General features: G+C 39.1%; 1 protein-coding gene across 3 annotated transcripts; it reads right to left on the reverse strand.

The window, feature by feature from the left end:
- Positions 1–134: 134 nt before the first annotated feature.
- On the reverse strand, positions 135–27,168 carry ccdc178 (coiled-coil domain containing 178). 3 transcript variants are annotated; one of them, XM_033650100.2, is made up of 20 exons: positions 27,035–27,168; positions 26,620–26,769; positions 22,789–22,919; positions 22,637–22,695; positions 22,469–22,545; positions 21,862–22,065; positions 21,529–21,749; positions 18,923–19,065; positions 16,795–16,948; positions 16,613–16,687; positions 16,247–16,383; positions 15,945–16,128; positions 15,764–15,826; positions 15,263–15,391; positions 13,871–13,984; positions 13,517–13,662; positions 13,081–13,240; positions 9,721–9,870; positions 6,020–6,154; positions 135–3,671 (listed from the first exon to the last, which is right to left on the reverse strand). In XM_033650100.2, the coding sequence occupies exons 2-20, from the start codon at positions 26,675–26,677 to the stop codon at positions 3,552–3,554; spliced, it is 2,460 nt and encodes an 819-aa protein (XP_033505991.2). In that variant the 5' UTR covers positions 26,678–26,769; positions 27,035–27,168; the 3' UTR covers positions 135–3,551. The 3 variants fall into 3 exon arrangements, with proteins under 3 accessions (XP_033505991.2, XP_078029523.1, XP_078029524.1); XM_078173397.1 differs by lacking the exon at positions 27,035–27,168 and adding an exon at positions 26,901–26,993; XM_078173398.1 differs by having other exon boundaries at positions 136–3,671; positions 22,789–22,916.
- Positions 27,169–27,173: the final 5 nt, after the last annotated feature.

Here is a 27,173-nt window from a genome sequence, read left to right on the forward strand (position 1 = left end):
TGACAAGTGAAACAAATGGGACCAACCAGTGCATTCTGTATTATCTACACCCCTTGGATTCCCTGACAATAATTAATACAATGGCAAGCTGCTGTTACCAGCCCCGACGACATGAGCTCAACAACATAAGCTCTCCCTTTCCAAAGAACTCTTGAGGGGAAATTACACCCAGCGCTGAGGTCATATACATCATGGCCACCGGCAGCCGGGTCACATCTTACTACTGTCTGTGAGCCTAGATCAGATAAAAGGTCTCATTGTAGGGTGCTGTTAACATCACCAGGTTATTACTCACATCATTACACCATGAATGTAAGGTGCATGGAATATGTCAAGAATAAAGAGATATACACTGACTGTCCTGTATATCAGGGAGGTTCATTTATATGCCACATAATCCTAGTGAAGCAGCAGTGCTGACCACCTCACTGCTGTGGTCACACGCCATTATGTAGTATTACTTCATTTGCTCATAATACATATTAACAGGAAAACAACATTACTAATATATCACATAACTAGCACATACTGTATTGGGTAATTTATGTGTGTATTTTTTGTTGCAATAGAAACAAACATTAGACTCATAATAAAACAAATGCAGACAATTTCTTGGTTCAACAGTCAACTGACCAATATGTCCTTTTAAAGAGTTGTCATGTAATCATAAGAAGCCCTCTTATTTTAGCCTGCGAGGATATTAACAGTTTTTTTTAATTATAGAGGAGCACATTCTCCTAACATCCATTAAAGGAATGCCATGCTAATTTTAAATCCTCGCAGCAGGCATTGGCATCAACAGAAGAAAAGTGGATGAGTTTCTCTTTAACAGCTGTAATTTGTGTTTTCCAATCACCATGCTGATTTCTGCTCATTATACTCCGGTTTCACACCGGTAAGTGAGCAAAGTTTGGATTGATTGACTCTAATTAACTAAAAAATGTTCCAAGCCATGGATTTATTATCATGCTAGCTAGCCACAAATGTCAGAGACTTTCACAAATTATTATCCTGTTAAGATAAATATCTTTGAAATCAAACGAGTGTGGCAACACAAGGAACATGTATTGTTATACTGATGAATTTGTTTGGCATGTTTTCTGCGGAGTTCCACATTAAAGACTCACCTGGGCAAACACTGTTCCAGTGTACTGTTAGGCTGTGCAGTATGACTGAATGACAGATGCTGTAGTTGCCTAAACTTTAAAGGAACACACTTCCTAATAACCTAGTGTGCTGTATAAACACTGAGGGGAGTGAACAGCAGACAATGTTTTTACTCAAAATAAAATATCCCCATAAGATACAAGATATTAACAACTATCATATGAAGCAGTGCAGAGCTGCCTGGTCTACTCTATGTTAACAGAAGACCTATTCCCTCCTGTGTGCTCCAAAACTTGGCAGTATCTCCCTCATTGATATTTTAGACACAGTAGCACCTCTCTCCACTCACATTCTTTCCTTGACTCCATCAGCTCCATGGCTCAACTCTCCACTTGCTCATGAACAAAGACAGGACGGTTTGAGTGGACACCTCCATTTTTTCCCTAGATTTTGAAACCATCTCAAAACAGAATTTTGGTTAGCTCGAGAAGGCAGAACGTTGCTCTGATTCACTCGGCTTCACGTCAACGATCAGAAGTGATCACTGGAGTGAATCCACACGAAACAGGCCCATCGTCTGCATGGTGGCGCCAGGCTGAAATTGAGAATCATGCTGCCTGTAAATCAGATTGCAAAATCTGCCTTTATACAAAAAAATCTCCTAAAACAGCTTTGATGTATCACAGACTACAACAACACAGTGAGGCTTGTGCTGTATATTCCATCCTCATCACACTGAAACAGGCATCTAACATAGAAAATACATCTCAGCTGTCAAGTGGCCCCATCAGTATATCCACAGTCCACCCTCTTTAGAGCAGCAGCATTTAGGTGTGTGCACTTTGAGGCACGCCTGCAGATAAATGTGATGACATCTAGTTGTGGCTCACTTTCATTTATTTAGGGGATTGATTAGATGCAAAGAGAGCAGATAAATGTGTTGGGGAGGCACTTTCATTTGAGATATTGCCATATAGTCAGTAAGGAATATGAGACAGACTCAACATTTTTCTCTTCAAGGTGCTTTTGGAGATCTAGCAGCACCACGCGAGTAGTCGATATGAAGTACCGCATTAATGCCATTATGCAGGATGTTCTGTGTGTATAATCTTACACAGTATATTTAAATTCAAAGCTACAGAGGAAAACTTTCTTAAAACTCAGATAAAACTCGCAGATAAAGGAGACAACATATATAAAAATATGATACTTATTATTCTGATATTTTAATTGACTGAATAATAATATTAACGTGATGAAATGCAATGGCCATTTTATGACACTAGACTGAGCCGTGTTGCAGTCAATTATGTCTTTCTAATGTTGTTGTGTTCACACTGCCCCCTTCTGTCCCCCCGAGTAGGAGAGGCATCCAGCATATCAACAAAACAACAGCGTCTTTATCAACCAGACACAGACAGGAGAGGGCAACACATATTTCTAAGGAGCAGTCTAAAAGCATCGGCCTTGAAAAAAATCATGTGTGCACTCAAGAATCTTAAGACCATCGTTATTAACTTATTTAGAATTTCTTATGTAAATTAAAACAATGTAATAAGTCTGTTAAGATATAGAAAGTATTATTTATCCAGAAACATTTTACTTAACTTTTAAAGTCTATATGGAACAGCCATTTGTGCTGTGTACCATTAGTATGACATTGTTGAAACACGATGAAACAAAAATCTATTTTCTACAAGTACTAAATGTGATTCAGTTAAGATACCAAATTGAAAACAGTGTTTCCCCCGGGTTCTTTAGAAAGCCAGTGGATACTACGCACACAACATCCTTTTGTGCACACTATTTACCCCTGGATTGCTTCAGGCTAATGTCTCAATAATTTTCACTCCTTTCTCAGGTCCTTCCCACAAAGGACTTAACTAATGATCCATGGACAAAATGAAGCATTTAAATTTATTCATTAATCATTCATCTCCAGCTCATTGAAAATGCTAAACTTCCACAAAATTAAGATTGAATATTGAAAAGTGATTGAGGGAGACAGCTCTCAGAGAGTGAGGAGAGTGGAGGGGTGCGGGGAGCGGCAACAAAAACAGGGTCTTTCAACAGACAGTGGTGTCTACATGGGTATGGTCAAGGTGGCCAAGGTGTACTAAGTGCTAGTTAAGGTCACGGGGTTTCACTAGTTGTAATTAGATCTTGGAATCTGGAGAAGCGTAGAATTTCTGTCAACACTGCCTGTAATTATTCTCTTTTCCAATTAATGGTGACATAGATTAATTATCTGATGAGGCAAAGCCAATTGCAATCATTCACCCAGCTAAAATTAGATCAGTCCTGACAGCAGCATGAAAGTCACCTGTTTCATTGTTATGGATTTGCTGCAAGTAAAGAGGGGGGAATAGTGAAGCGTGCTAGGGTAAGTAAGTTGTCTGGTACAGGTGAATGTCCAATTACACTGCTATTTGAACTGAAGGCATCTACTCATTCGATCCTGGACTGGCTTGTTTGTTGACCCCGGCAACATCAGTGGTAGTAGAGTCATCTGTCAAGGATTGCAGGAACGCAGAGATGAGCTGAATTTCTGCTGACAACCCCTCCTGTTTGAATAAGAGAATAAATGAAAACAAGCTAATTAAGGAAATGCTGTTTGTGAAGAGAGGCAATGATACAAGCTCCTCGCTTTATGTGCATCCCACACACAGCTGATGGTGAGTCTACATTTGTGGAAGTAAAGTTACCATCGTGTTCTTATTTTTGTGAGGGAGGAGAACAAGAGGCTCCTGGTGAACCATGTCCAGGTTCAGTGCTCTTCTGTTTTAAAAACCTCAGCATCCAGTTTTTCTATTAAACTGCCTGGCACTGTCAACCAGCTTGGGAATCTGAACCGGCCTAGCCATGCAGAAATTCTCTGACTAACAATTATATCAGAAACAGGATCTTGGATTACAGTCCCCTGGGACTGGGGCAGTGGGCGTCTGCTCCAATCATTACTGGCCATTCAACAAGGCTCTGCACTGCTCTCCGCTGTTAGCCATTGTCAATTATGCCATCCCTAGTGTAAACTCGCAGAACACAAAGCTGAACTGCCAGTTCTGGCAGGAGTGTAACAGGATGACAGCCCGCCGCCCCCCACTCCCACCACCACCCCCGCCCACTCCCACCCGCCCACCCTAGGGTTCCCCAACCTTCCTCCCCTCAAGCTACTTTTGAGCAAACTGCCATTTGGCTTCTGATTCGAGCACGCCTTAGCCGTGAAAGCTCTAACCTGACCTCTCTCACGTTCTGCTTGTGGGGTTAAGTGGACATGATGGATTAGTATGGGCCTCGTCGGGATTCAGCCTGCTTTAGCTCCAGTCACAACTGGTATCAGTTCAATTGATTTCTTCATTTCTTTCTCATAAAGTGGCAATGATATTGATAATCTATGCATCATGTGTTTGTGAAGCTGTGTTTAGTAATGACCGACTGAAATACCCCGGTGCATAATCACTATCTAAATACTGTCAGTGCATTTCTTTGTGCATCATAAGCCACAATAAAGGTCTTAATATTTAGGTAATCATGCAGATTGCGTGTTTCTGCCTGCTCATAAACTCATAAAGGTTTTTTTTCCTCTTTTCTCATAAACGTTGTACTTTTTGGAGGACAGACGCTGAGCCGGACTGTTCATGAGGAGCCTGTTTAAAGTGAGTGTTGCCTGCTCTGATGGACCCTGTGCTGAGCTGTGACGGGTGACGGTGTGGTGCGCTTGAATACACCAGCTCTTTTGTCCTTCACACTCTGCAGCTCCCTGATAGCTCCTCCCCCTGTGCCCCACTCCTCCCTGCCTTGAGCTGTGATCTGCTGGGGCCTTTTGAGGCTGGGCCACTGAGACATGGCTGCTCCCTGTAATGTCTGGACCAGACCCATCAAAAAAACATGTCAGCCGTCAGAGGAGGAGGAACAGAGAAGGAAACCACTTAATAGTATTTTCACTAGGTACTCCCCTGGAAAACCTCTAATCAAATCTGACTATATTTCGCCTCCAGCGTATCTGATAAAGTTGCATTTGATGCAACAAATTAACCAACAAAAACAAAATAGGGATTTTGCACAAAAGCCACACATTGCAACTGACAAACATGGATAGCTGGGGTGTTCGGATCCCCGACTGTTGAGGCAAAGAGGAAGTAAAAAGGGTGGAAGTAGTTCATGGTATGGTTGCATGCCACCTGGCTCTGCGGTACTGCTGGACAGGACATTTCATAAAGATTCATCACTGTCCCTCTGTCCGCTTTGACCTCATCTCACATCACAGCACAGATTAGACACCGATTATCCTCTAATTGAGGATCCTTACTTCTCAACCTTGCAGAATATGCCGCTGCTCTTCTGCAAGACAGACAGAAGGTTATTCTGCTCACAAAGAAGAGGCTGCAACACAGATATCTTCCATGTGGCATGATGAACTCACTCTGAATTAGCCAAAAATGCCTCCTGCTAAACAGGAAGCAGGCTCAAATGGTAATGTGACCAAACACATAGTGTTGTGTATATAGAGTTATCTAGAGAGGCAGAGCAAGCCTCAGACACAGGGTCACTGCATAGGCACTCTAGCAGACACATCATCCATCACATGTGTCTGTGATCTGATGAGTGAATGTATAGACTGTAATGTAACAGTGGCGTCTTTAACTTTACCATAGCAGTGAGGCACAAAGCCTTGGTGGATGTTTGCCTGGCTGCCCTTGCTTGGCAAAGAAGACACAAGGCAACTGACTAGCCGGATGAGGCTCAAACAATGCCATGCATAACATGGAGTTACTGTAGTATGCAAAACAATACGCTTCCATCCGGTAGAATACCTAGACCGGGATAAAAGTTGAATAAAGGGATTTACCATTTAAATGAATGGTGACAGTTTGTGCAGTTTTCCAGCCTGTTTTACATGTATATGTACAAATACCTGGGCTGTTTTTATTTTCTGGTCGGTCTCTTGAGAAAGAGCCTGGCACCGGTCCAGTTCAGCCTGGCTGTAGAGGCTGCGTTGTTCTAAGTCTTTCACCAAATCTTTGTGCATCCTCTTCTGCAACAAAGAGAGCTAGGGGGAGAGAAGGCAGAGAAAAGGAATTGGTAAGGCAGGAGAGGAAATTAATGGCAGTGTTCAAGAAGAATGATGGAGGGGAATAGAGAAAGCAGTCAATAGCCCATTCTGCAGTACACGGGCCTGACAGGAATTTCACAGTCTCTTGGTTTCTCTGCCCACTCGTGTGCACTCATCAGAATCCAGTCACATCTGGCTGCCAGGATGGGGGGTTAATTTTCTCTAAATGCTTCAGCAGTTTTGTTCTAGCCGAGGCAAACTCTGTGACTGCAAAGCTGATGAGTAAAATATTTCTACTTCACCCAGTTTAACTTTATACCAATCCCCTCAAGACATATTTTACACATACACACAGAGTCATGAACCCCCCACTGAAACCAGAAATTATTCCTAGTCTCTTGGAAAGACATGCTGCTTGCTTTATTATTTGAACACAGTTTCAAGCAAAGAGGTTTAAATTCTGATAGATGCCATTGCTTTTCTTCCCCCTCCATCTCTCTACTCTTCCTACAAAGCTTATCATTGCTTGGCAATGTGTTCCCCAGTGCATTGAAAACTAAAGCGAATTAGCTCAGTCATCAGCTCCTGAAGGAAAGACAATAACAAGAATGCTCTTTATGGTGTACCCTGTTAAAACCCAAGAGCTGAAAGCCTCCACATAAACAAAGCAATGCTTACATGTACAGTAGAATCAAGAGGATTTTTATAAGAGGCACATGCTGGCAAGTGCTATCAGATGCTAATTAATCAGGTTGTTTTTTTTAATCTACAAACAAGAATTTCGCTTATTTGATTTATGTATTTATACTTGTTGAATTTTCCTCTCTTTTAAAAGAAAAAATATTATCTCTAATATTACATAAGCCAGCTCATATGTGTCTTGAGTGGACAGTAAATAAATAGGACATACGTCTTCCACTACAAACATACAAAGCTTTCACATAACACAAAATATGCAACACTTGTGAGGCTGACTGAGACTAGTTAAGTTAAAGTATCTGTATTTGAAGTATATTAAAGCTGCAATCTGTTTTAAGTAATACATGTTTTATATCCCAGATGTTATGATGTTGTATGGCACATTCACAGTCATATTTATACATCTGTTAAGTTATGTTGATGATGGTTGTTGTGTTGCATCTGTCCTGGGTGACAATGGTAATAAAAATAGAATAACTAATAAACTACCATCAGTGGTAGACACCGTGTTGAGATCATTTACTGAAGTAAAAGCAGTAATACTGCAATACAAAAATAATCCATTACAAGTAAAAGTCCTGCATTGAAAATGTCACTTAAAGGGTCAGTGTTGGAGATATCAGCCGTAGAGATATCTGCCTTCTCTCAAATATAATGGAAATTGATTGATAATGATGTCCTTCTCGGCTGAGCTGTAATGTTAGCTAGCTCTGTGGTGCTAGGTGAGCTAGCAGTAGAAGCAACCTTTCTTCTACGGGTGTTCAGTAGAAAGAACAAAGTTCCTACATGAAACTGTGGATTATTTTGATTAACCAGGTCATTATTTCTGGAAAGAGACATTGCTGTTGAGTTTTTCAAATGTATTTATTCATTTGGCGCTTTGAGCACCACAAGTTTAGTGCCATCTAGTTCCATTATATTGGAGAGAAGTCCGACATCCCAATGGCTGATAACTCCTACAACTCACACCAAAACACAATCTGTGGTTGAACTGTCCCTATAAATAAAAGTATGTAAAAATCATTAGTAAACGTTACTTTAAGTATCAAAAGTAAAAGTACTGGAGCATCACATGTAAGTAGCATTTTACTGTGGTGGAGCTAATTGTAATTATATAATAATAATGGAGAGGTAGTTAAAACTGTAAATCTGTAACTGTGTATAACTAACTCAAATTTGTATTTAGGTATGATGAAACATGTACTTAGCTACATTCCATCGCTGACTAACATTCAAAGTATGTGGTTGGTGACACTTCACTCAAGATAATGTGACAAGCTTGAAACTAGATGTTTCACCATATTAGCTGCATTTTAACATGACGTCAAGAGTTAATAATTTCAGTTTTAAAGGTTAAACTGTAACCTCTGTAAATTCAAATCCCAGCTATGAGCCCATTCGCAATCATTATGTTTTAGGTTTCCATGTTCGAGATGCTTTTCGTATGGTTTTGGACAACAAAAAAAAAAGCGAGGTACAATGATGCAGGAATCTTATCATACTTGATCCCAGTAAATATTTAAGGCCTTATATTCTGTATAGTAGTTGTCTTGAAAGCATAGCACGGGTTGTTTTAAACTTGTCAGGAAAGCCTGCTGTCAGGATTATATTTCAATACAGATGGTTTTCATCGTGTCTCTCACTTGAATATAATAAAAGAGATTATGGGCTCTGCAAACACACAGATGACTGGCGTGAGGCATCTCACACACACATGCACTAATGTTCTGATCTCTCAAATGATCCTGACAATGTTAAATGCACTTACCCTGTTGCCTCCAGTTACAAACAGATCAATTAAGGGCAATCACATTGTGTAATATATGCACTAACTGGGACATAAAACGCAAACATTATAAGGATAATTGTGAATTTGAAACAGGAAAGAAGGTTGCTTGAATGTCCCTGTATAAATCAGATTAAATGTGATCTACATTACAGAAACATTGTTGATTATAAGCTTGTTATAAAAAACCAAATTCAGGCATAAAACACTAGCCAAGAGGCTGCTGTTATAGAAGTGTAGAGTTGAAACAAACAAAAATGGTGAAGGCTGAATCCGGAGTAAAAGAAAATCAGGCTTTGATCATGAGCGTGGAAAATCCTGTCCACAGGATTTTATTTTTGCATGCATTTTTCACTTGATAACATTCATGCAGTTAGATGAGGAATTGCTCAAGTAAAGGTATTAGTCATTTTTGGAACAAATAATATGAATTTTTCATTGCAGGAGCAGTGTGGCTTCTTCCTGGCGTTATGCTTGTCATGTGTAATTCTATTCCAGTTAAATAGTGTCAAAAACTATAAAGATTAAACAGTAAAATGCTGCTGAGGTGTCTCCCTCAACTAGTCAAGACCTCTGGTGCTATTTTAGCACTGAAGGCACATTCATTGTCTGATCCTAACCTGTGTTTGCTGCTGATCCCTAACCAATGGTGTGTGTGAGGCGGGGGTGAGCAGAGGCAAATTTGTAACATCCCGATAATAAAACGCCTCACCTCTGACCACCTTACAAAAACTATAATCAAGAAAATGTAGAAGGTATAGTATTTACATGTACCATCAACCTCTCTCTTTACTCCCCTTGGTGGCAAAACTACATAGCTATCATTACATTATGTCACATCGATCATCCTCCTCCACTCAAGTTATCTCATCATTATAAGATTGCTGCAGTCACCTCCTCGCCGGGCGCCAAACTAATACCTTCTTAAAATAACTGCCCATGCACAGAGCTCTATGGTGCAAAGTATAATAGCATGGACGAGAACATAAGATAACAGAGCAAAAATCCTAATTCATAAAACATAATTAAAAAGAGAGGAGGTGATAGTGAACACCACAAAAGGTTATATAAACCGTACCTGTGTGTAATAATGAAAGGATTTATGTGCACGGTTCTTCTCGCTCAGTGCAGACACTTCCTCCTGTTTGGCCTCCATGAGGATCTTCTGAAGACCTTCGTACTGGCTCGCCAGCTGTTCGTTCTCCTTCAGTGCAATTTTTAGCGCTTCCTACACACACATGAAAACAAAAAGGTTTAGTTAAAACTGTAAAGATACATAATATGCTTAAAGTAGCTATGATATAACAACCAAGACACAAGCAGGCGCAGGGTCGGCTGTGAACCAACATTATACTGTAACTACTGTAACTGTGGCACATCTACACTACACTGTGACTGGTGTTACACTGATACACCTTCTTGTCTCGCTATCATTCTGATCAATTTAGAGATTTTGTGAAGAACTTTGTATATCTTGCAAAACAAAACTGACTGGAATCATTTTATGTACAATATAAAGAGGCAAGGCATTACTGTGGTGTTAAAAACTTCAACTAGAGTCCCTCTGTGACTGAATTAAGTGATATCAGAAACTCTGACTTTAATAATGACATTAACAAAGACACCCTATTTAATGTGGATCAGTCACTTCATGACCAATCTGATTAATAACTGATTAATTACAGTCCATAACACAGAGATTAAACAAGGTACAACAATATATTCACTTTCTATGGAGACGTTTGGAGCAAGTGAAGAGTTTGTTGTCCTGTTACTATTTTTCCAATCTTTAATACAGTGTTGTGCAGTATGGAATCAGTGCATGGTACGGGTGTCGCACTTAAAGCTAGACTGCTACGTATCTGCTCATACATTGTGGGTCACACAGCTGCATATACTAAAACAATGATGTCTTTGGCTGCTAATATTACAGCCGATCCTTCTAACACTTTCTTTTGGCGAATATCAGCTTTTGCCATCACGCAGATGATTTAGAGTCCCACAGGCTCGATTGAACAGGTTGAGGAGCTCTTTTGTTTCTCAGTCTGTCAACCTATTAAATCAGAATATGGCTTCTAAGTAAAGTGAGGGTACCTGGGTCAAACACTGAGTGTAATAGGATGATTTATATGTTGTATTGCATCCACTATTCGTAATGTCTGACGTGATTTGTAGCATTAGTAGTATGGTTTTGTTATCTAGTTAGATTTTGTATTTTTGTATTTATGTGTTTTAATGTGAAGCAGTTTTTGTCCCACAATGATAAGTGGGAAAAAAAGTCAGTTTTGGCACTGATACCGATCTGGTGTAACTGATTAGTGTGTCCCTAACTGCCACCAATATACCAAAAGTTACAAGGATTGGAACCGAGGACCCTTCACACTAAAATGTGAATTTTACAATCAGAGCAATCAGCATTCATAGATAGATTAGTGTTAGTATGACGATCATCTCACTAATATGTCACCACAGCTAGCAGAAGAACAATTGCTGAGGCTGCACTATGTACAGTGCAGATGTGCAATACATAATCAATGACCACATAGATCAATGTTTCCATGACACATACAGAAATATTTTATATGTGGACGGGAACTGGAGAGTCAACACACAGTACTGTACATACTGTATAGTGACTGTAACACCACACTGACCATTTAGAAGATACTTTACTTTTATGTGTACGTACAACACATTACATGCTCTCTGTGTTTGTGCTGTTAATTGAGGCAATATAAATAGCACAGATACAACAATAGACATTTTTCTGGGAAATCAAGCAAATAAATCAAAGTGAGTATGTGTCTCTCTGCTTGTCCTCTTTTCATTTGAACAATGTTCCCCCAAGTACTGGATATGTGGCTGGTGAATATCTCAACTCTACCTGCAGACATAATGAAGTGTGTCTCTGCAGTAAAACAGAACAGCACTAAAGTGATGAGTTTAACCCAGCAGAAAGAGGGGCTGTAAACATGACAAATGCCTGCTATTGATTTCAGGTTTAATTACTCCATGCAGCACTGACAAAGCCCATCTGATGCTGTTGTGAAGTGTAAATGGAACAAATTACACTTCATTGCCCATAAGAAACTGATAGCGTCGGCAGTTTGCATTGTTTACTTTGTGCTCGCCAAACGACAAGCCCTGATCAAATCAAAAAATAGGTGCATGTATGAAAGGCTGAATACTTTCAGACATGTATGGGTTGATTAGAGATAACCACGGATTCCACAGGGATAACAAGCCAAACTATTTCACCTTGTATCTTTTAAAAATCTGCAGATTGTATTTAATGCAGCCACATACTAATTCCCATCAGGCTATTGGCTTTACTGACCTGTATTTTATAGAAAAGAGGAGCCAACCTACAGGAGCTTATAAGAGCATAGTATGGGGTCAGCATTTTTTAGAAGAAATCTCTTCTATAAGAAATATCTGAAAGAGTCTAAGCATTCTGCTTCATGCACTGTGGTTTCTGAATGCACACTCTGCTTATTATGTTATGCTAATGCAGACATTATGTGTGCTTTATACTGGTCTCAATGATTAAAGTGACCAATTTCCTTCCAACTTCAGACTCTCTCTGATCTTTTTATTTGCTGAGGAGTATTGTTGTTATATCATCTTATTTCGTCAAGTGAAAAGACTTAACCCTTTTTTGCATGGCTAACTTTTATCTGGCTAATGGGAGTTGTGTCTATGTGGAAGACTTCTAATTCTTAAATTGTCTCACGCCAACAACTTCTTTAAAGTTGCTGCACTTGGATGCATGGCGGCTTAAGCTCCATTGCCTTTTCTTGTTTTGAACTAATGCATTCTTGATCACCGTTTAATGAAACTATATACCACATGGCGATTTCACATTAGATAAGCCATGTGAAACCCCCATCAGCAAAGAGGCTCTGGCTGGGGCTGATAATCCTGCAGATGAAAACCTTACAATAAATAGGGGTTTCTCTTACAAAGGAGTGTTCAAATACATGCCGTTTTGTGCAGAGTGTGCCCATGTTTTACAACAGCCTATTCCTGACATTAATATAAAAAAAGGTCCAGATTATATGCTTATTTGATATTGTGAACTATACGCTTACATTGAAATTGCTATTGAAAATGTTGGCCTACAGGTAAGAAAACAGGCGCAGCATCTCACCACGACACGCATCATCAAATTCGTCCAGACAAAAGACTATAACAACAGTGAGTTGTCATTTGTGGGAAAAGCACTTAAACAAGATTGACCATGGCTTGTAATTTTAATTGCACACAGCTCTTTTCTCTGCATCTTAAGGGAAGTATTGTGACAAGCAATGTGCTGACACTAATCCACAAACAAATAAACAATGAGATGTTTTTTTACAGCTTGTCTCTGATTTCACAGCATTTGACACAAACAAAGTCATGTATTTACAGAAAGCAATACTGCACAACATTTTGTTACCTTCGTGTCTTCCAGTTTCTTTTCTCTTGCCGTAATATGAGCAGTGTGTGTCTGCATGGATCGCTGTGTTCGTTGTTGGCAGTTATTAATATCAGACTGCAAGGTGCTCATTATGAGAGCAGCTGATTTGTTTTTGAATTCCTCCACATCAAAAACACTTCTGGAAGGAGAAAGCCAACACGTAAAACGATTATTATTTTTCTAAAATTAGTTTTGAATATCATTAATGTATGATTATTGCATCAGTGGGGGAGACTGTTAGAAACGTATACTTCAAAACAAGGCATGAATTAAGAAATAATCAACATTAAGATTATCAGATATACTGTATAATCAAAGAAATACTTTTTTATTTTCTTTTAAATAACGCTGATTTGGAAGAAAATCATTATTATAAACTGTGATATTCAGTGTTTCCTGTGTATAACTAACTCACTGTAGTTCTGCTATGTCTCCTGTCATGCTTTCAACTGTTTCTTCCTTTTCATCTGAAGCATCTCGGTATTCTTCGATCTTCTTCGTAAGGTCACTGATCCTACCCACGGTGTCGTCATATCTTTTTACAGCCGCACTGTGTAAATCCTGGAAACAAACAGTTGCATTAATGTTAAAACCTTATTTTCTTCATAGTGCTTAGAGCGAGAGATTATTTTCTTCCACAAAAGAATGACATGATAAATAGCTGTGACTAGCTTTGTGCTCAATGAGCTTTACAGAGTAAACCTGACTTAGCAACTGTTCTTTGATTCAAGAATTGCTTTATGCAACCCTTAACTTTTTTTGTCCTTACCTGAGCAGCTTTCAGGTGTTCACATTTGAGTTTTTTCTCCTTCTCAAGGTTGACTAATATGTTCCCGTGTTCACACTGAATCTTTTCCAGATTTTCTGTCAGTTTTTTGATTTTCTATACAAACAATAGATTAGTCACAGATGCAGTTGATATAAAATTGTAATAAATAAACTCTGGCTTTTCTGATGAATTCTCTTCATCTTGCCTGTAGTGCTATTTTGAAGTCTAGATTGTTCTGTTGTAAGTTGCCGAGTGTGTTTCAGTGGCAATATCGCTGGTAGAGATGTCTGCCTTCTCTCAAATATAATGGAACTAGATGACACTCAGCTTGTGGTGCCCCATAAAAGACTCAACAGCAATGTCTCTTTTTACATTACAGCTCAGCTGAGGAGGACGCCATTAATGCTTACATCTTGCACTGTCATGAGCGCGAGCCTCTTGTCCATGAGTAGATCAGGGATCCTTCACACATTTCAAAATTCCACTCTATTCTCTTACCAAATAATTGCCAGATGAATGTAGCCATGTTCTGGAGCTCATACAAATCCATTAACACAAAGTCCAGACGAGTTCGTCTTTGTCCAAAGAGGACATAAACTAACCGGTGCTACCTATACTTTACTATATTTTCCTGAACATAATGAGTAAATGATACTATATTTTTTGTCTCTTTTATAAATAAAAACAGAAAATGAGTTGGAAACAATGTTGAACGCTGCCATGAAGGTATGGTTTCTATACACACCATAAATAGTCTGTTTATTTTTCTGATGATTACATCATTGCATAACTCATAACTAATAAAAATTCAGACAAGATCAATATTCATGATCCTATATGCAATTCAAAAATACTGCTGTATTTTCTGTCACAGTAATTAGCTAGCTGCAATGTCTGGATTTGGTACAGTTGTAAGGCACTTCAAGGGGCAGTAGTCTGATAACATAAATATTCTATCATACTTTATTTTCTTTTTCTATACTTCTCCAAACCTGGAAATTACTAAAATCCAATTCCATACTTTTCCATTCTGCACAGAAACCCTAATAGATGCACACCTCCTTCTGCGCTGTGATTCGGTTGGCAGGTGTAGTTCAGTTCAAAGAAAATAGTTCCTACATAAAACTGCTCCCAACAACATCTGTGGATTATCTTAAGTAACTGGGTCGTGATTTCTGTAAAGAGACATTGCTGCTGAGTTTATCAAATTTATTTTTTTGTGCTATCTAGTTCCTTTACATTTGAGAGAAGGCAGACATCTCCACTGCTGATATCTCCAACACTCAGCAACCCACACTAAAACAATCTAGACTGATAAATAGCACTACGAGTAAAAGGAAAAATATGTATTTTTGATTTTGGGGTGAACTGTCTCTTTAGATATATCATTACCTCGTTTTTTGTCTCCAGTTCTTTTGTTGCTGTGGTTGCATCTTCCAGTTCTTTCTGAAGTTTTTTGTTAGTTTGCTCTGAGCTTCTTTGCTGTCGATCCAATTCTTCCTTTTTATTTGCACACTGACCCTAATGCCAAAGATAATACCAGACAGAATGTCATTATCCTAAAGCCTTAAAACATGTACAGAGGGTAAAAACAGTAAGAGGAAATGTAATGGGAGTGGGATGTATAAATTTATGCAATTGAATACAGCCGGGCATTTAAAACTATCTTTATGAAACGTATAATGTTCAGTTTTTATTGAGACTGTGCTTTGTGAAGCTTCACCTGTTCATACCTTTCATCAAAGCTATATGCTTATACAAAGTGTTTCTCAGACACTGAAGAAGTTCGCAAAAATACAGTGATATATTTTGAAGATTTCAATTTAAATCTACTTGTTTGTGTCCCAATGTTGTGATTACATTTTTCCTCTCTGAAGCACCTCATGAATTTACCTTCAGTAGTTCCAGGGTAGCCCTCTGATCTGTCAGACTCTTCTTCTGGTTTTCAATCTCTTTCTGTAAAGCAAAGACAGAGCCCTGAGTAAAACTGAGAAAGCATTTGGTATGTCGCATTTCCGTTACAAACTGCGACCCATGCAGCATACATAGAACATGTGCATATGTTGTCACTGACCCTGGCCCTCTGTTCTTCCATGAAGGTGAGCTGCTCCTGCTCCTTCAGTTTAGTCTGAGTGACACTGTGCTGGGCAACAACGTGGGTCAGTTCCTCCTCGGCCTTTTCCCACTGCTCGTCATTGTCAATGATTTTCTGGAGCATCTGCTTCCTCTCCTCACGCATCTGCTCCACTGCTTTCTTACTAATAAGACCACATAGAAAAGTAATGGTAAACATACATAAGTGGCCAACTACTGTATATAGTAGTACAAATTGGGGATGTTGTATGTTCATTCATGGTTTTGGCTTTGACACTGTACCTTTCAGAATTTTTTATCCTGTAGTCTTCGACTTTCTGTTCATTGTCCATGTTTTCTTTACGAAGAGCTGCAAAAGCATCACGCTTTGAACGGAGCTGCTCTTCTAAGCGGGAAACCTGTGCTTCACCATGGAGTCTCTGTGGATAACATAACATACAGTGTGCTGCTGAGTGGATGCACTTATCCAACGCCTTACAGCACAGTGAATTCAAATATTATTAGCATGCATAGCTCCAGTGAGGGTCTAATTGTAGTCTGGTAGGTATGAGCCAGACTCCATCCAATGAACTATCAAAACACATCAGCATTATCAAGAGATGTCCAGTTTTTGTGACACGATTCAAACACTATTTTTACAATACTCACAGTTCTCTCATTGTCTTCTTGCAATTTCTTATTCTTTTGCATTTCTTCCTCATAATGAAGTTTCAATTGCAAAATCTGTTATAAAAGGGGGAAAAACAAGAATTGGACTACTTTTGTAAACTGTTGAAAGAAAACAGTATAACAAAAACTTTAAATTATAAAATATAGACAAAGTCAGTTACCCTATTTTTTTCTGTTTTCTCGAGCTCCATCATTTCAGAGATACGTTGTGTTGTGGCGGCACACTTCTCTTCTGTAAGTGCCACTGTCTTTTCAGCATCCTTTATTTCAGCACCTACCGCTTTCTCAAGCATCTTCAACTGGTTTAAATCTTCCCTGGAGAGAAATTTTTTTAGACTTTTGTTATTAAGTTGGGGGATTAAAGGCAGGTTTTTATTTATATTCAGTGTTTACTAAAGGTTGGGAATCACAGGGTTACTCATAGTACAATGCTGTCATGGAAGTGACGGTATCACAAGACACGCGACTCATTATTGTTGACATATTGCAAGAAAGTCATCTACAACACGACAAGATAACTAACTAAAAAGGAAAACACACCCTTTACAAAGCAGAACTGAAACCTATATTGATTTTCTTTACTACATCATTGAGAGTTTTTCAATATATTTTATATGAAACATGACTTGATATCGGCTTTGTCAGCATCAAAGAAGACATTTAAAAGTTCAGGTTTAAAATCATGCCCATTCCATTATTTTTTATCAGGACACTTGTATTCAAATCATTTTTAAAGTTTGTTTGTAGTCAGCATGGTTACCTCCACTACAGTGAATCTTGTTATCTGGTAAAGCAGCATTAAGCAGAAGTATTGTTGCTATGGTTACATGCAGTTTAATATACCTTGCACAATGATTTAAAGCGGTGATTAAACTGTTAACCATATCTTTGTCTGTGGTGTGTGTATATGATTTTAACGGTCACATGCCAGCCAAACAGAAACAAGTTTTTCCACGGATCCTAAATTTATTAATGCTTTCAGTTAGGGCTATTAGGGGGCAGATAGTCAACCAACGTTAGTCGACCAGGTCATTAGTCAGTTACGCCTTGTCAAAATAAGTCAAAACCTATATGACTCGACCATGTGGGAATTTAATTGGAAAGGACAGACACAGGAAGTGGCCACACTCAGCAGTCAGACAGGAATCAGCTTACAAACAAATCACAGCCGGCAGATATCTTTCCCTTCTTCTGTAAATATTCAGTCTGATAAATATGGAAAAATTGATCATGTTAGTGCAGGGCTACACAGAGCTTTTCATCTCTCCTACAAACAATAGGCCTACATAATTATAAACAGCACCTGGAAGAAGACCAGCTCTGCACGCAGGATTTCAGGTAAACAGGCTGCTATACGATAAGACGCAAACTGTCGCCGACATCGCGCTATCCAGGTTGTTAAAGATGCAGCATTTGTACGGCCCCTAATCTACAGGGCTGGTACTGGCGGTCATTGCACAGGCTCGTTAATAACATGTCGGGCAGGAAATCCAAGGTGTGGCATCATTTTGATGTAGGACGAACTCTGCAGGCAAACATTTGCCTATCATTCATCGACTACAAACATAACGTATCATCTGAAAGATGTAAGCAGCTACATGCCCATTAGCCACTTAGCACAATCATTACTGCTTTGCCCACAGCGTCATTAACAGGCAGCTCGCTCAGTGTGTGACGTGCACTTGTAGATAAAATATAGGCCTACATTAATGAAGGTTCATTAGTACGGTTTTCTATTTTTTCTGTAATGTAGCACAGTGTTAACAATGTTACTGATACTATTCTTTGTCACACCTTCAACTCAAACCATTGTGTTGCCCTGCCCAAAATATATATCTTAATAATAAAATTAATATCGTAAACATGCAGGCGACTAGTCGACTAATGGCCCTAAATGAGGACTATCAACTAGGGAAATTCTTAATCAGGGGCAGCCCTATTTTCAGTGGGAATTGCGTATTGAACTGTTTAACAACTATGTGGTCATTTAGCACAAATGATGAAAAGGGGTTAAATACATTTGACTTCAGTCCAATGAGTCCAATGTGTTTATTAATCTACCAGCTCAGCCACCTCCATGTTGAGAGCCATATGCAGACAATCCCAGCTCAGACGCTAAATCATAGATGAATGTCATATACAGCTTCTTCAATCACTCTGATTTAACAAATGATTTCACTAGAAATTGATAAAAGATATTAAAACTTTTTAATGAACAATGTCTCCAGTGCCAGTTACACTTTGATGGTGGACCTGTACATTTTTAATGCAGTTAGGACAGATACTCACAATCTCTTAGTCAGCTGACTCGTTAATGCCAACAGTTCACGATCCCATGATATCATTTCATTTTTGGCTTCCACCTCCATCTCACTTAGCTCCTTCTGATTCAGCAAGAGAGCACTTTGTGCTGTTGAGTATTCTTCATCAGCCTAAATAAAGAAGGAAGAGAATAATGGGCTTATTATTTTCCTCAGATATTATTTGTGAACAATTCATATTCTGAATCCCACACCCACAGTAGGCTACCACCACAAGCCAACAGTGCGGCCACACACTTAAAGTGTTTCTACGCTTTTCCTTAGCTTTGGCACGTCTTAGAAAATTCAGAAAGCTCAAGCCTAGCTATTAACCTTGGGCTTAGCCTGGTTTTAAAGATTAACACTTGAATATCAGAGCTCAGGGTTACCGTCTTCAAAAGGCTCACATCCAAAGACTTGTTAAGAGGTAATTAAAAAACAAACATGTCATTTCCTCTTACTGAATCAGTCTGGTGATTCATTAAGCAACTATAAAGCTGCAATGCCTCCCAGTCAAAGCTGACCACTCTGTATCCTATCCATCACTATTCTCCCTACTGGTACACTTTCATGGCATATTTGCATGTTGGCATAAAAGGGATACTTTGCCAATTTTCAACCAGGTTTGTATCATAACAATGTGGGTAGTATGTGTAAATGAGCTCCTTGCTCTATCAGCTCTAATTCACCAGATGATGCATTTTGACAGATTCTCGCTGGCTCCAGGGCTAATACTCAAACTAAAGATTGCATTACCTTTTTTGTATGCCTGCCACCATGGACACAAATGCTGTGTCTCAAATCGCGTACTTCTGTACATACACTTAATATTTTGAGTGCATAAGTGGATTCACACTGAGAAGTATGGAAAAATGCAGTGCACTATGAGTACCCGGATGGTGCGCTCAAAACGGTCAAGAAGTTGAGTGTGGAACTATGGACACTCCTCGCACTCAATGGTCGCCATCTTGGCTAAGTAGCAGAAGGGAAGGGACCGCTTTTCAAACTGGAAATAGCGGCCGAGGACTGTGCGACCGTGAATGTCACTGCATTGTACAAATACATGTGTATTTTGCACTAAGCACCACTATACTGTTGTTGGGTATAAGCCAGCAGTGTGTTTATTGGGTTAATTTAGCAGTCTGTAATGATTTGGTACCATGAATGATAACGCGAATGCTAATGCTAATGCTAGATTGCTAAATAGCTAATTTGCGGTCGTCATTTCCAGTGAGTGCAAAACGGCCGTGTTTGGTTTGAGACAACACTACCCTGTTGAAATTCGCGCACTACGCCAACGAGTACACAGTGCACATAGTATACTACATGGAAGTGTACTAATGGAAGTATGTGATTTGAGACACACCAAAAGACTATAATGGAGATCTCAGACATTCAGACCAAACTCTGAACAAACAGTAAAACTGGGCAGAGCTGATCAAATAAAAACCAAGATTCTGTTACTGTATTGCCTATTTCTTGCCTAAAATATATAGCCCAGTTTTGAGACCATCTTTCCAGCAGTGAAACACATCTTTAAACTCAAAGTAAGGTAAGGTAAGGTAAGGTAAGGTACAACTTTAATGTCCCCGTAGGGCAGTTTGGTTTGCAGTCAGTAAAGGGAGACATAACAATACAATATGACAATACAGCTCACACACAGAACACCAAGACCACTCTCAGGACAAAAAACAACAACATGACCTGGCATCAATGACCATTAAGGGCAACAATTGCAGATGGGACAAAGGAATATCTGCACCTATTGGTACAGCATTTGGGAAGGATAAACCTCCGCCCTGAAGGAAGCAGCTGAAACTCAGCATGTAAAGGATGCAGAGGGTCGGACACGATGGACTGAGCCCTTGACATGAGCCTCTCCTCAAAAAGCTGTGTAAGATTTTTGTAGCTTAACCCCAGAGATCTTAGAACACAGCTTGACCATCTTTTCCAATTTGTTCTTATTTTTCAGACTCAAAATAAAAGCAGAGTAAAACATTCTCATCAGAGTTCTGTCTACATTAAAACTTCGTAGCTTCCTTAAAAAGAACAAGTGCTGGTTCACCTTTTTACATTGGCCATCTGAGGCTGAATTAGGTCATTAGATGTTGCTGCATCCTGACTTGAACTAAAGAAATTAACAAGTAGAAAAGCTAAATGAAAAGTCAGGGAATTATCAAAGTTATTAGGACTCATCCCCCGGGGACCACGAATGTCTGTACCAAATTTCATGGCAATCCAGTCAATTGTTAAAATGGAATGATTTTACTCGACCAAAATGTTGGATGGACACTGGACCAACGGACCAACAAACAATGCAATCCCTAGTGCCACACCACTTGTGGATTAAAAATAGTTAGAAAAGAGTGAGTGGGTGACTAAGATAGAGCGGGGAGAAACTAATCTGAAAATTTACTTTACTTGGTGCTGGCTCTATTATGGTTTCTTGTTAAAAACTAAAAACGTATCTGTATGGAACTACTATCAAAGACAAAACCATATCCCTTGCAAACACAAGTGTCTAGCCTTTGTGGGTTTGTAAATATAAACATAGAAATCGTTTTTAAGATATTAACAAATCAAATTACAGGTTACCTCAGCTTGTGCAGTGTTAATTTGATTTATGATGCCTTTCTGGAGTTCCAGGTTTTCTTTAACAATAGGAATTTGTTTTTTAGCGAAGTTGATGTCTTCATGTAAGCTCTGGTTCAACGCCTCAGCGTGTGACAGTTTCTCCTGGGCTTGCTCAAGTTTCTCTCTTTCCAGTTTTAGCTGCCCCTTTAGTTCGGTGATGTCTCTGATGCAAGCCTCGTGCTCTAGAAAAAAAAAACAATAGTCAAAAATTAATTAGCAGGTTTTTAATTGTTATGAAGAACAACAGCATCACAATATTTTTATGAGAGGATAACACACTTCTCTGTCACTGACCTTTTTGGACTACAAAAGAGTGCTCTTGTTGCTTCCACAGTGAAATACTGTCAACTTTGTTCTTCAAAAACCTTCTCGTTTTCTTCTCTTTGCGGAGAGCTTCCTCTGCATACTGACGATCAGCCTCCAGCCGCTCAATCAGATACATAGCCTCTCCAAGGACATCATTTATTTTCTTCTCTAGAGGCGTTGAAGGACAACTTTCTAGAGGATGGAAAACTTGACAAGATTCTGGTATATTGGATAGAACTGTATCATCACTTTCAACTCAATAAACAAAAGCATAAGCAAGTAAACACATTATTGCAAAGTCACATTAACATAATTTGACCAAATAGAAAGTGCAGTTAAACATATATTTGATACATCATGTTCCATAACAGAGGTGGATACTGGATGGTACAAAAGACAAAAGATGTGAACCTGTAACTGGGACATGTAGGAATTATTGTCACACTGATGCCCAACTATTGCAAGAATGAAACACCTAAATCTAGAGCTTCTGCAAATGTGTGCTGCTCTTTTATTTGCATGTGTACTTTTCCACTGCATCACAAAAATAAGATGAAATACTTTAGAATTGACTTAAAAGAAAAAAGAGGATAACCTGGTGCAGTAATTGCGATGCCTTCGATGAACTCTGTAAACGTCTCAGAATCCGTATCCAGGTCTCTGGACTGAAATCTGATGAAAGGGAGTTAAACTAATATCATATTTTAGTTCCTACTGAATATATGAAAAAGAAATAATAAATCAAAACAACAAAGGATCTCACCTCAAAGTTTTGCTGTATTGGTGCTTGTCCTGATTAATCTGTGTCTGATATTTTCCAGACTGGTACAAGGCAAAAATAAATGCCTGTAAATTGGCGTTTACTTCTATCTGATATTTGTCTTACACTCTCTCACATGTGTGACATCAGTTTACCTGCTGACGCCAACTGTCCACCGTCTTCTTCAGCTCTTGGATATGGTAAATAGCTTTATTGACACATGGCGAGGGACTGTTGAGCAAAGCACAAGTGCGACGTCTACCAGAGCAGAGGGCTTGAAGATCTGCTTGATTTTGAGAAACACAAAATATTGAGATCTGTAAATCCATCTTTAGTTCAGCACGAACAACTGTGCCAGACAAGCAATTAAAAGCTTACCCTGTTTGCAGGTTTCCTTTACATAACGACACAAAACATTATATAAATACCACACTGAAGAACCAGCCCTCATAGGAAACAAAATCACAGAACAACAGACTTTTGTTGGAACAAACACTCACCCTACTTCAGTAACTTTATTTTGAAAAGTAATTACAAGAATGTATTTGGCTGTGAAAGATATTCTGTGATTCTTTACTTTCTCTTTGATTCTGGTTGCATAAACTCTGCAATATATTGGAGGCATCAGTGAGAGAGCAGAGACAACTAATTTGAACATCTCAAGACAAACCCAAGGGCACAATTCTTGGTGGTGAAAGAACGCCATCTGGCTGACAGAACGGGTAGAAAAACAGCAGTGATGCAGATGCCAATACTTCACATGAACTTCTGGAAAATACTGATTTAGTCTTTTGTCTATATTATAGTGCCGAGACATAAAGCTCAGTCACTGGTAAAAGTAACATTTAGGAAAATTCAAAATAGTGAAGATTACAGAAGACCAAGTTTTAATTCAGTCTCTAAATGATTAATTTAAAGCTTAGATTTAGTGTAGCAGTTAATCTGCCACAGCTACAACTCACTTCTGTATATATGGAGCTGAAATTTCAGTCCTTGCGTACTATGTTGTGGTGCTGAGGTAAACTCTTTAAAGGGATTTCTCACACAAGTTATGTACATTTTTATCGGTGACATACATCAGTAAGTAAACAGGAAACAACCACAAATATTTATAGGCTGTTTAGAAAAGCATGTTTTTAAAATAAGCGTGAAATTAACATACAGTATAATGCAAATCACTTTTGTACAGCTGACAAACCTGTACAGAGACGTACATTTTATTACGCATTTTCAGCTGCGATGTAAGATACCAGGTAAGATGGAGGTGATATTTGTAATGGTAATGTTAAAAGAGAAAATGGAAGAGAGATGTTCACAGTAAGCAGTATATTTTAATCACTTTAATTTATTCAATTTCCCATTGTTTTATTTTGAGGTCAAGCTTTTTGTCATCATTTTCTATATGTATGGAATACAGATGGCGAACCATTGGTGGATGTGTTTCTCTGCTTCAATCACCTGTGGGTGTGCGTTCAACTCTGCAGGGTGGGGACCTGACCCCAAATCCATCTGAACCTGAATACACACCTCAGACAGGAGAACCAAGGATATGCACACCTACAAGAGTATCTTAAATTGCACCACCAGGTGATCTTACACCTGTCATCAAAGCAACATCTGGTGTTGCCTGGCACCTTTTTAAGGACACTCTCATCATGTTTGGGGTAGCTGAAAGGCCCCGTCATTACAGTCAGACAGGTAAATGACCACCTTGCGTAGATACAACCAAAACTATCAAGGACCTGTAGATAAACAAGTGCTCTAATCAGTAAGAAATAGGTCATCAACTGTAACCTTTCCCATCTGAGATAATTAGCAGTTATCCTGCCATGATCATCCACTGATTAGAACAATGGCTTGTGAGTGAGCTGACTCAGACCGATACAGAACAGTCGAGGAAAAACTGTGGGGAGACCCGAAATGAAGGCCATCTGTTGCTGAGCAGTTTAGATGAATAATACACAGTGAAAGAACCAAGTGGGGTAGGAAGGTGGTGAGGTAATATGTCACCAGTGGGCTGAATAAGCTCTAAATCATACTGGCAGGGTGTATTATAGCCACAGAGCAGGCCCATGTGAGTCTGAAGGCCAATCACCTTGTTACACCTGTCATTTCACTAATGATATTAGATATTTAAATGTAATTATCATAAAAATTTATTCGCCACCTTAATATAATTTTTGAAGTGCAGTCGAGTCGGTGCAGACTACAGGCTGTACCTAGTGTGTGTGGGCAGCTTCCTCACTGTCCTTGGGAACACTGTGGTCTGCAGATTATTTGTAGGCAATAAATATTAACTACACTAAAGGGGAACAGCGCCTAAGTTAAGAACTCCAATATGGTATTTCTATGGTCCAGGAAAGGTCAATCAACATTTGTGAACATGTGCTATACTCTCTAGAAGCTTTTTCTTTCAACATTTACTGTCTATAGACTAAATCACAATGTTTATTTACAAAAACGTCTAGGTAAAAATCCTCGTGTCACGAACATTAAAATCAAACGGCGCTGAGCAGACATGATCTAAATTAGTTCATTTTGAGCCACCTAAAAAAACAAAAAGGCCACCAAAAAAATCAATATCAGTTAAACCTTAAGCTATATTTAGAATATTTTCACCGCCTTACTTTGCAGCCAGTCAGACAGTCTTGATTGCTTAGTGTGTACGGTTAAGTGGAGCAAATATTCAAATACAGCATACACTTACACAGGTATGGATTTTTTAAGGTGGCCAAAATATGTTTTTGATGCGGCCCTGTTCACAGCAGTATATTGTTTAGCTTCTGTACTGGTAGATTTGGTTTAGCAAAGATGGTAACATGGCTCACATTGACAACAGAAATCAACAATTTTGCAGATTTTACATATCTCAACAATGGTAATCAGTTGCCAGTTTTCTACTGGGAAGTGATTGTTGTCAGTGTGATGTCACCTTGATTTGGTGTATAGAGCAGCTCCAAGGTGTGTTCTTAATCGCATACTTTTACTTTTTCTTTTAGTATGTACTGCAGCTGCCCTTAAAGGTACGTACTGTTGCATGCAGTATGCACACAATCGGGACATACTACTTTCTCATAACGTTACACCCTGAACTTTGACCCTCTTGCTTTTATATCCGTTACCTTGGAGATAAAACCGACACCACTCACCAAGTTCTCCAGAGACGGAGATCAACCTGGAGAGCTCTACTGTTGTTAATTTGCATTGTGTGTAGTTTGACTTTAAAGTTATAACTGCACTGTCTCTGTCGTTGTCATTTTCATGGTTATGTCCTATTGTTTGCGATATTTGTGATTATTTTGTTCACTTAAACAATCAATATTCCTATTGTTACTATTAGACTGGTTATAACTGGTTACCTGAAAGGGTTGTCATCCATCACTGCAACTTCTGACAGCTGTCAATCAACTGTCATCAGAAGATTGTGGGTCAGAATAGCCAGTAAAGCATGCTGGCTTGCATACTGCAACATTGGACCGGATGTGGTAGAACATCCTGGTATTTCTGGCATACTGCATTTCACATACTATGTTTTGGGACATGCTAAATCTTTTCTGGCATACTATGTAGTACGGTAGTGCGGGTATTGGAACACACAGCTAGTCTTTATACCTTATGACATCACAAATTTGAGTTTTAGCAAGCTAGTTTTTGGATTTGGGAGAGAGTTGTTCATGTTAGCTAAGATTTTGGACTGTCTTAGACCATAGGAAAACATGTAGGAATTTTGAAAATGGGTGTAGTCCCCCTTTAAGTTGTGTGTTGACTGACCACACTACTTAGTTTATATCGTCCATATTTGTTTGTAGGTACTTACAGTGTCTATATGTTGTAACAGGGTATCTCCATCAGATTTTACGCCTGTTCTGACCTTTAAAAAGTTAGTCAAGTCGAACTTTAGACCGGAAATGGATAAGTGACAGTGTGATTTATTTCACAAATTAGCTAAAGTAGTTATCAAACAAATCTAAGCGGACTCTTCTCACCTTGTGGACTGGGTCGTCCCTCCGCTGATGGGAATCTGAGCGGTTTAACGTTTGGCATTGCTGTAACTTGTCCGACAGGATTGGAAAACACCACCAGGTTTATGTCCTCCGTCCTGTGGAAACGCGAATGCGTTGACGTTCAACGTTTACCTGAAAATATGGAAGGTAAATGCAACGGTTAGTTTGCTAATTTATTAACACATTACATGATACAAGTTTAATATCTGCCGTTAATCTTTTGGACAAAGTAAGCTGATGTTAGCTAAAGTTGCGACCGTTACCTTCACTCATCTCGCGCTCTTAGCTAACGTTAAACTGACGGTTAATTAACTGGGCTAATGACAAATTAATGAGCACAGGGGGGTTGTTGTCATGGCAGAAAGTGAAAGCGAAAAATGGCAGGCTATCAACTTACTCGCATTAATACACCTGTGACTGCCAGCTATCTGTTAGCCATGGTGAAGTTTGTCACTGTTCTTCTGTGTGACAACGCTGCAGCTGGCCTGTAAAGAAAAAAGCCCCCCCTCCTCTTTTTTTTCTAAAGTTTTGTCCAA

This window comes from Epinephelus lanceolatus, chromosome 12, assembly GCF_041903045.1.
Source record: "Epinephelus lanceolatus isolate andai-2023 chromosome 12, ASM4190304v1, whole genome shotgun sequence".
Lineage (NCBI taxonomy): Eukaryota > Metazoa > Chordata > Actinopteri > Perciformes > Serranidae > Epinephelus > Epinephelus lanceolatus.

Excerpts from the sequence above, each read along its gene's own strand:
- ccdc178 (XM_033650100.2), bottom strand. The coding sequence starts at position 26,677 with ATGCCAAACGTTAAACCGCTCAGATTCCCATCAGCGGAGGGACGACCC. Across the intron at positions 21,750-21,861 it reads CTCTTTTGTAGTCCAAAAAG|AGCACGAGGCTTGCATCAGA; the intron begins GTCAGTGACAGA and ends TTTTTTTTCTAG. Across the intron at positions 3,672-6,019 it reads AGAAAATAAAAACAGCCCAG|GAGGGGTTGTCAGCAGAAAT; the intron begins GTATTTGTACAT and ends TTATTCAAACAG.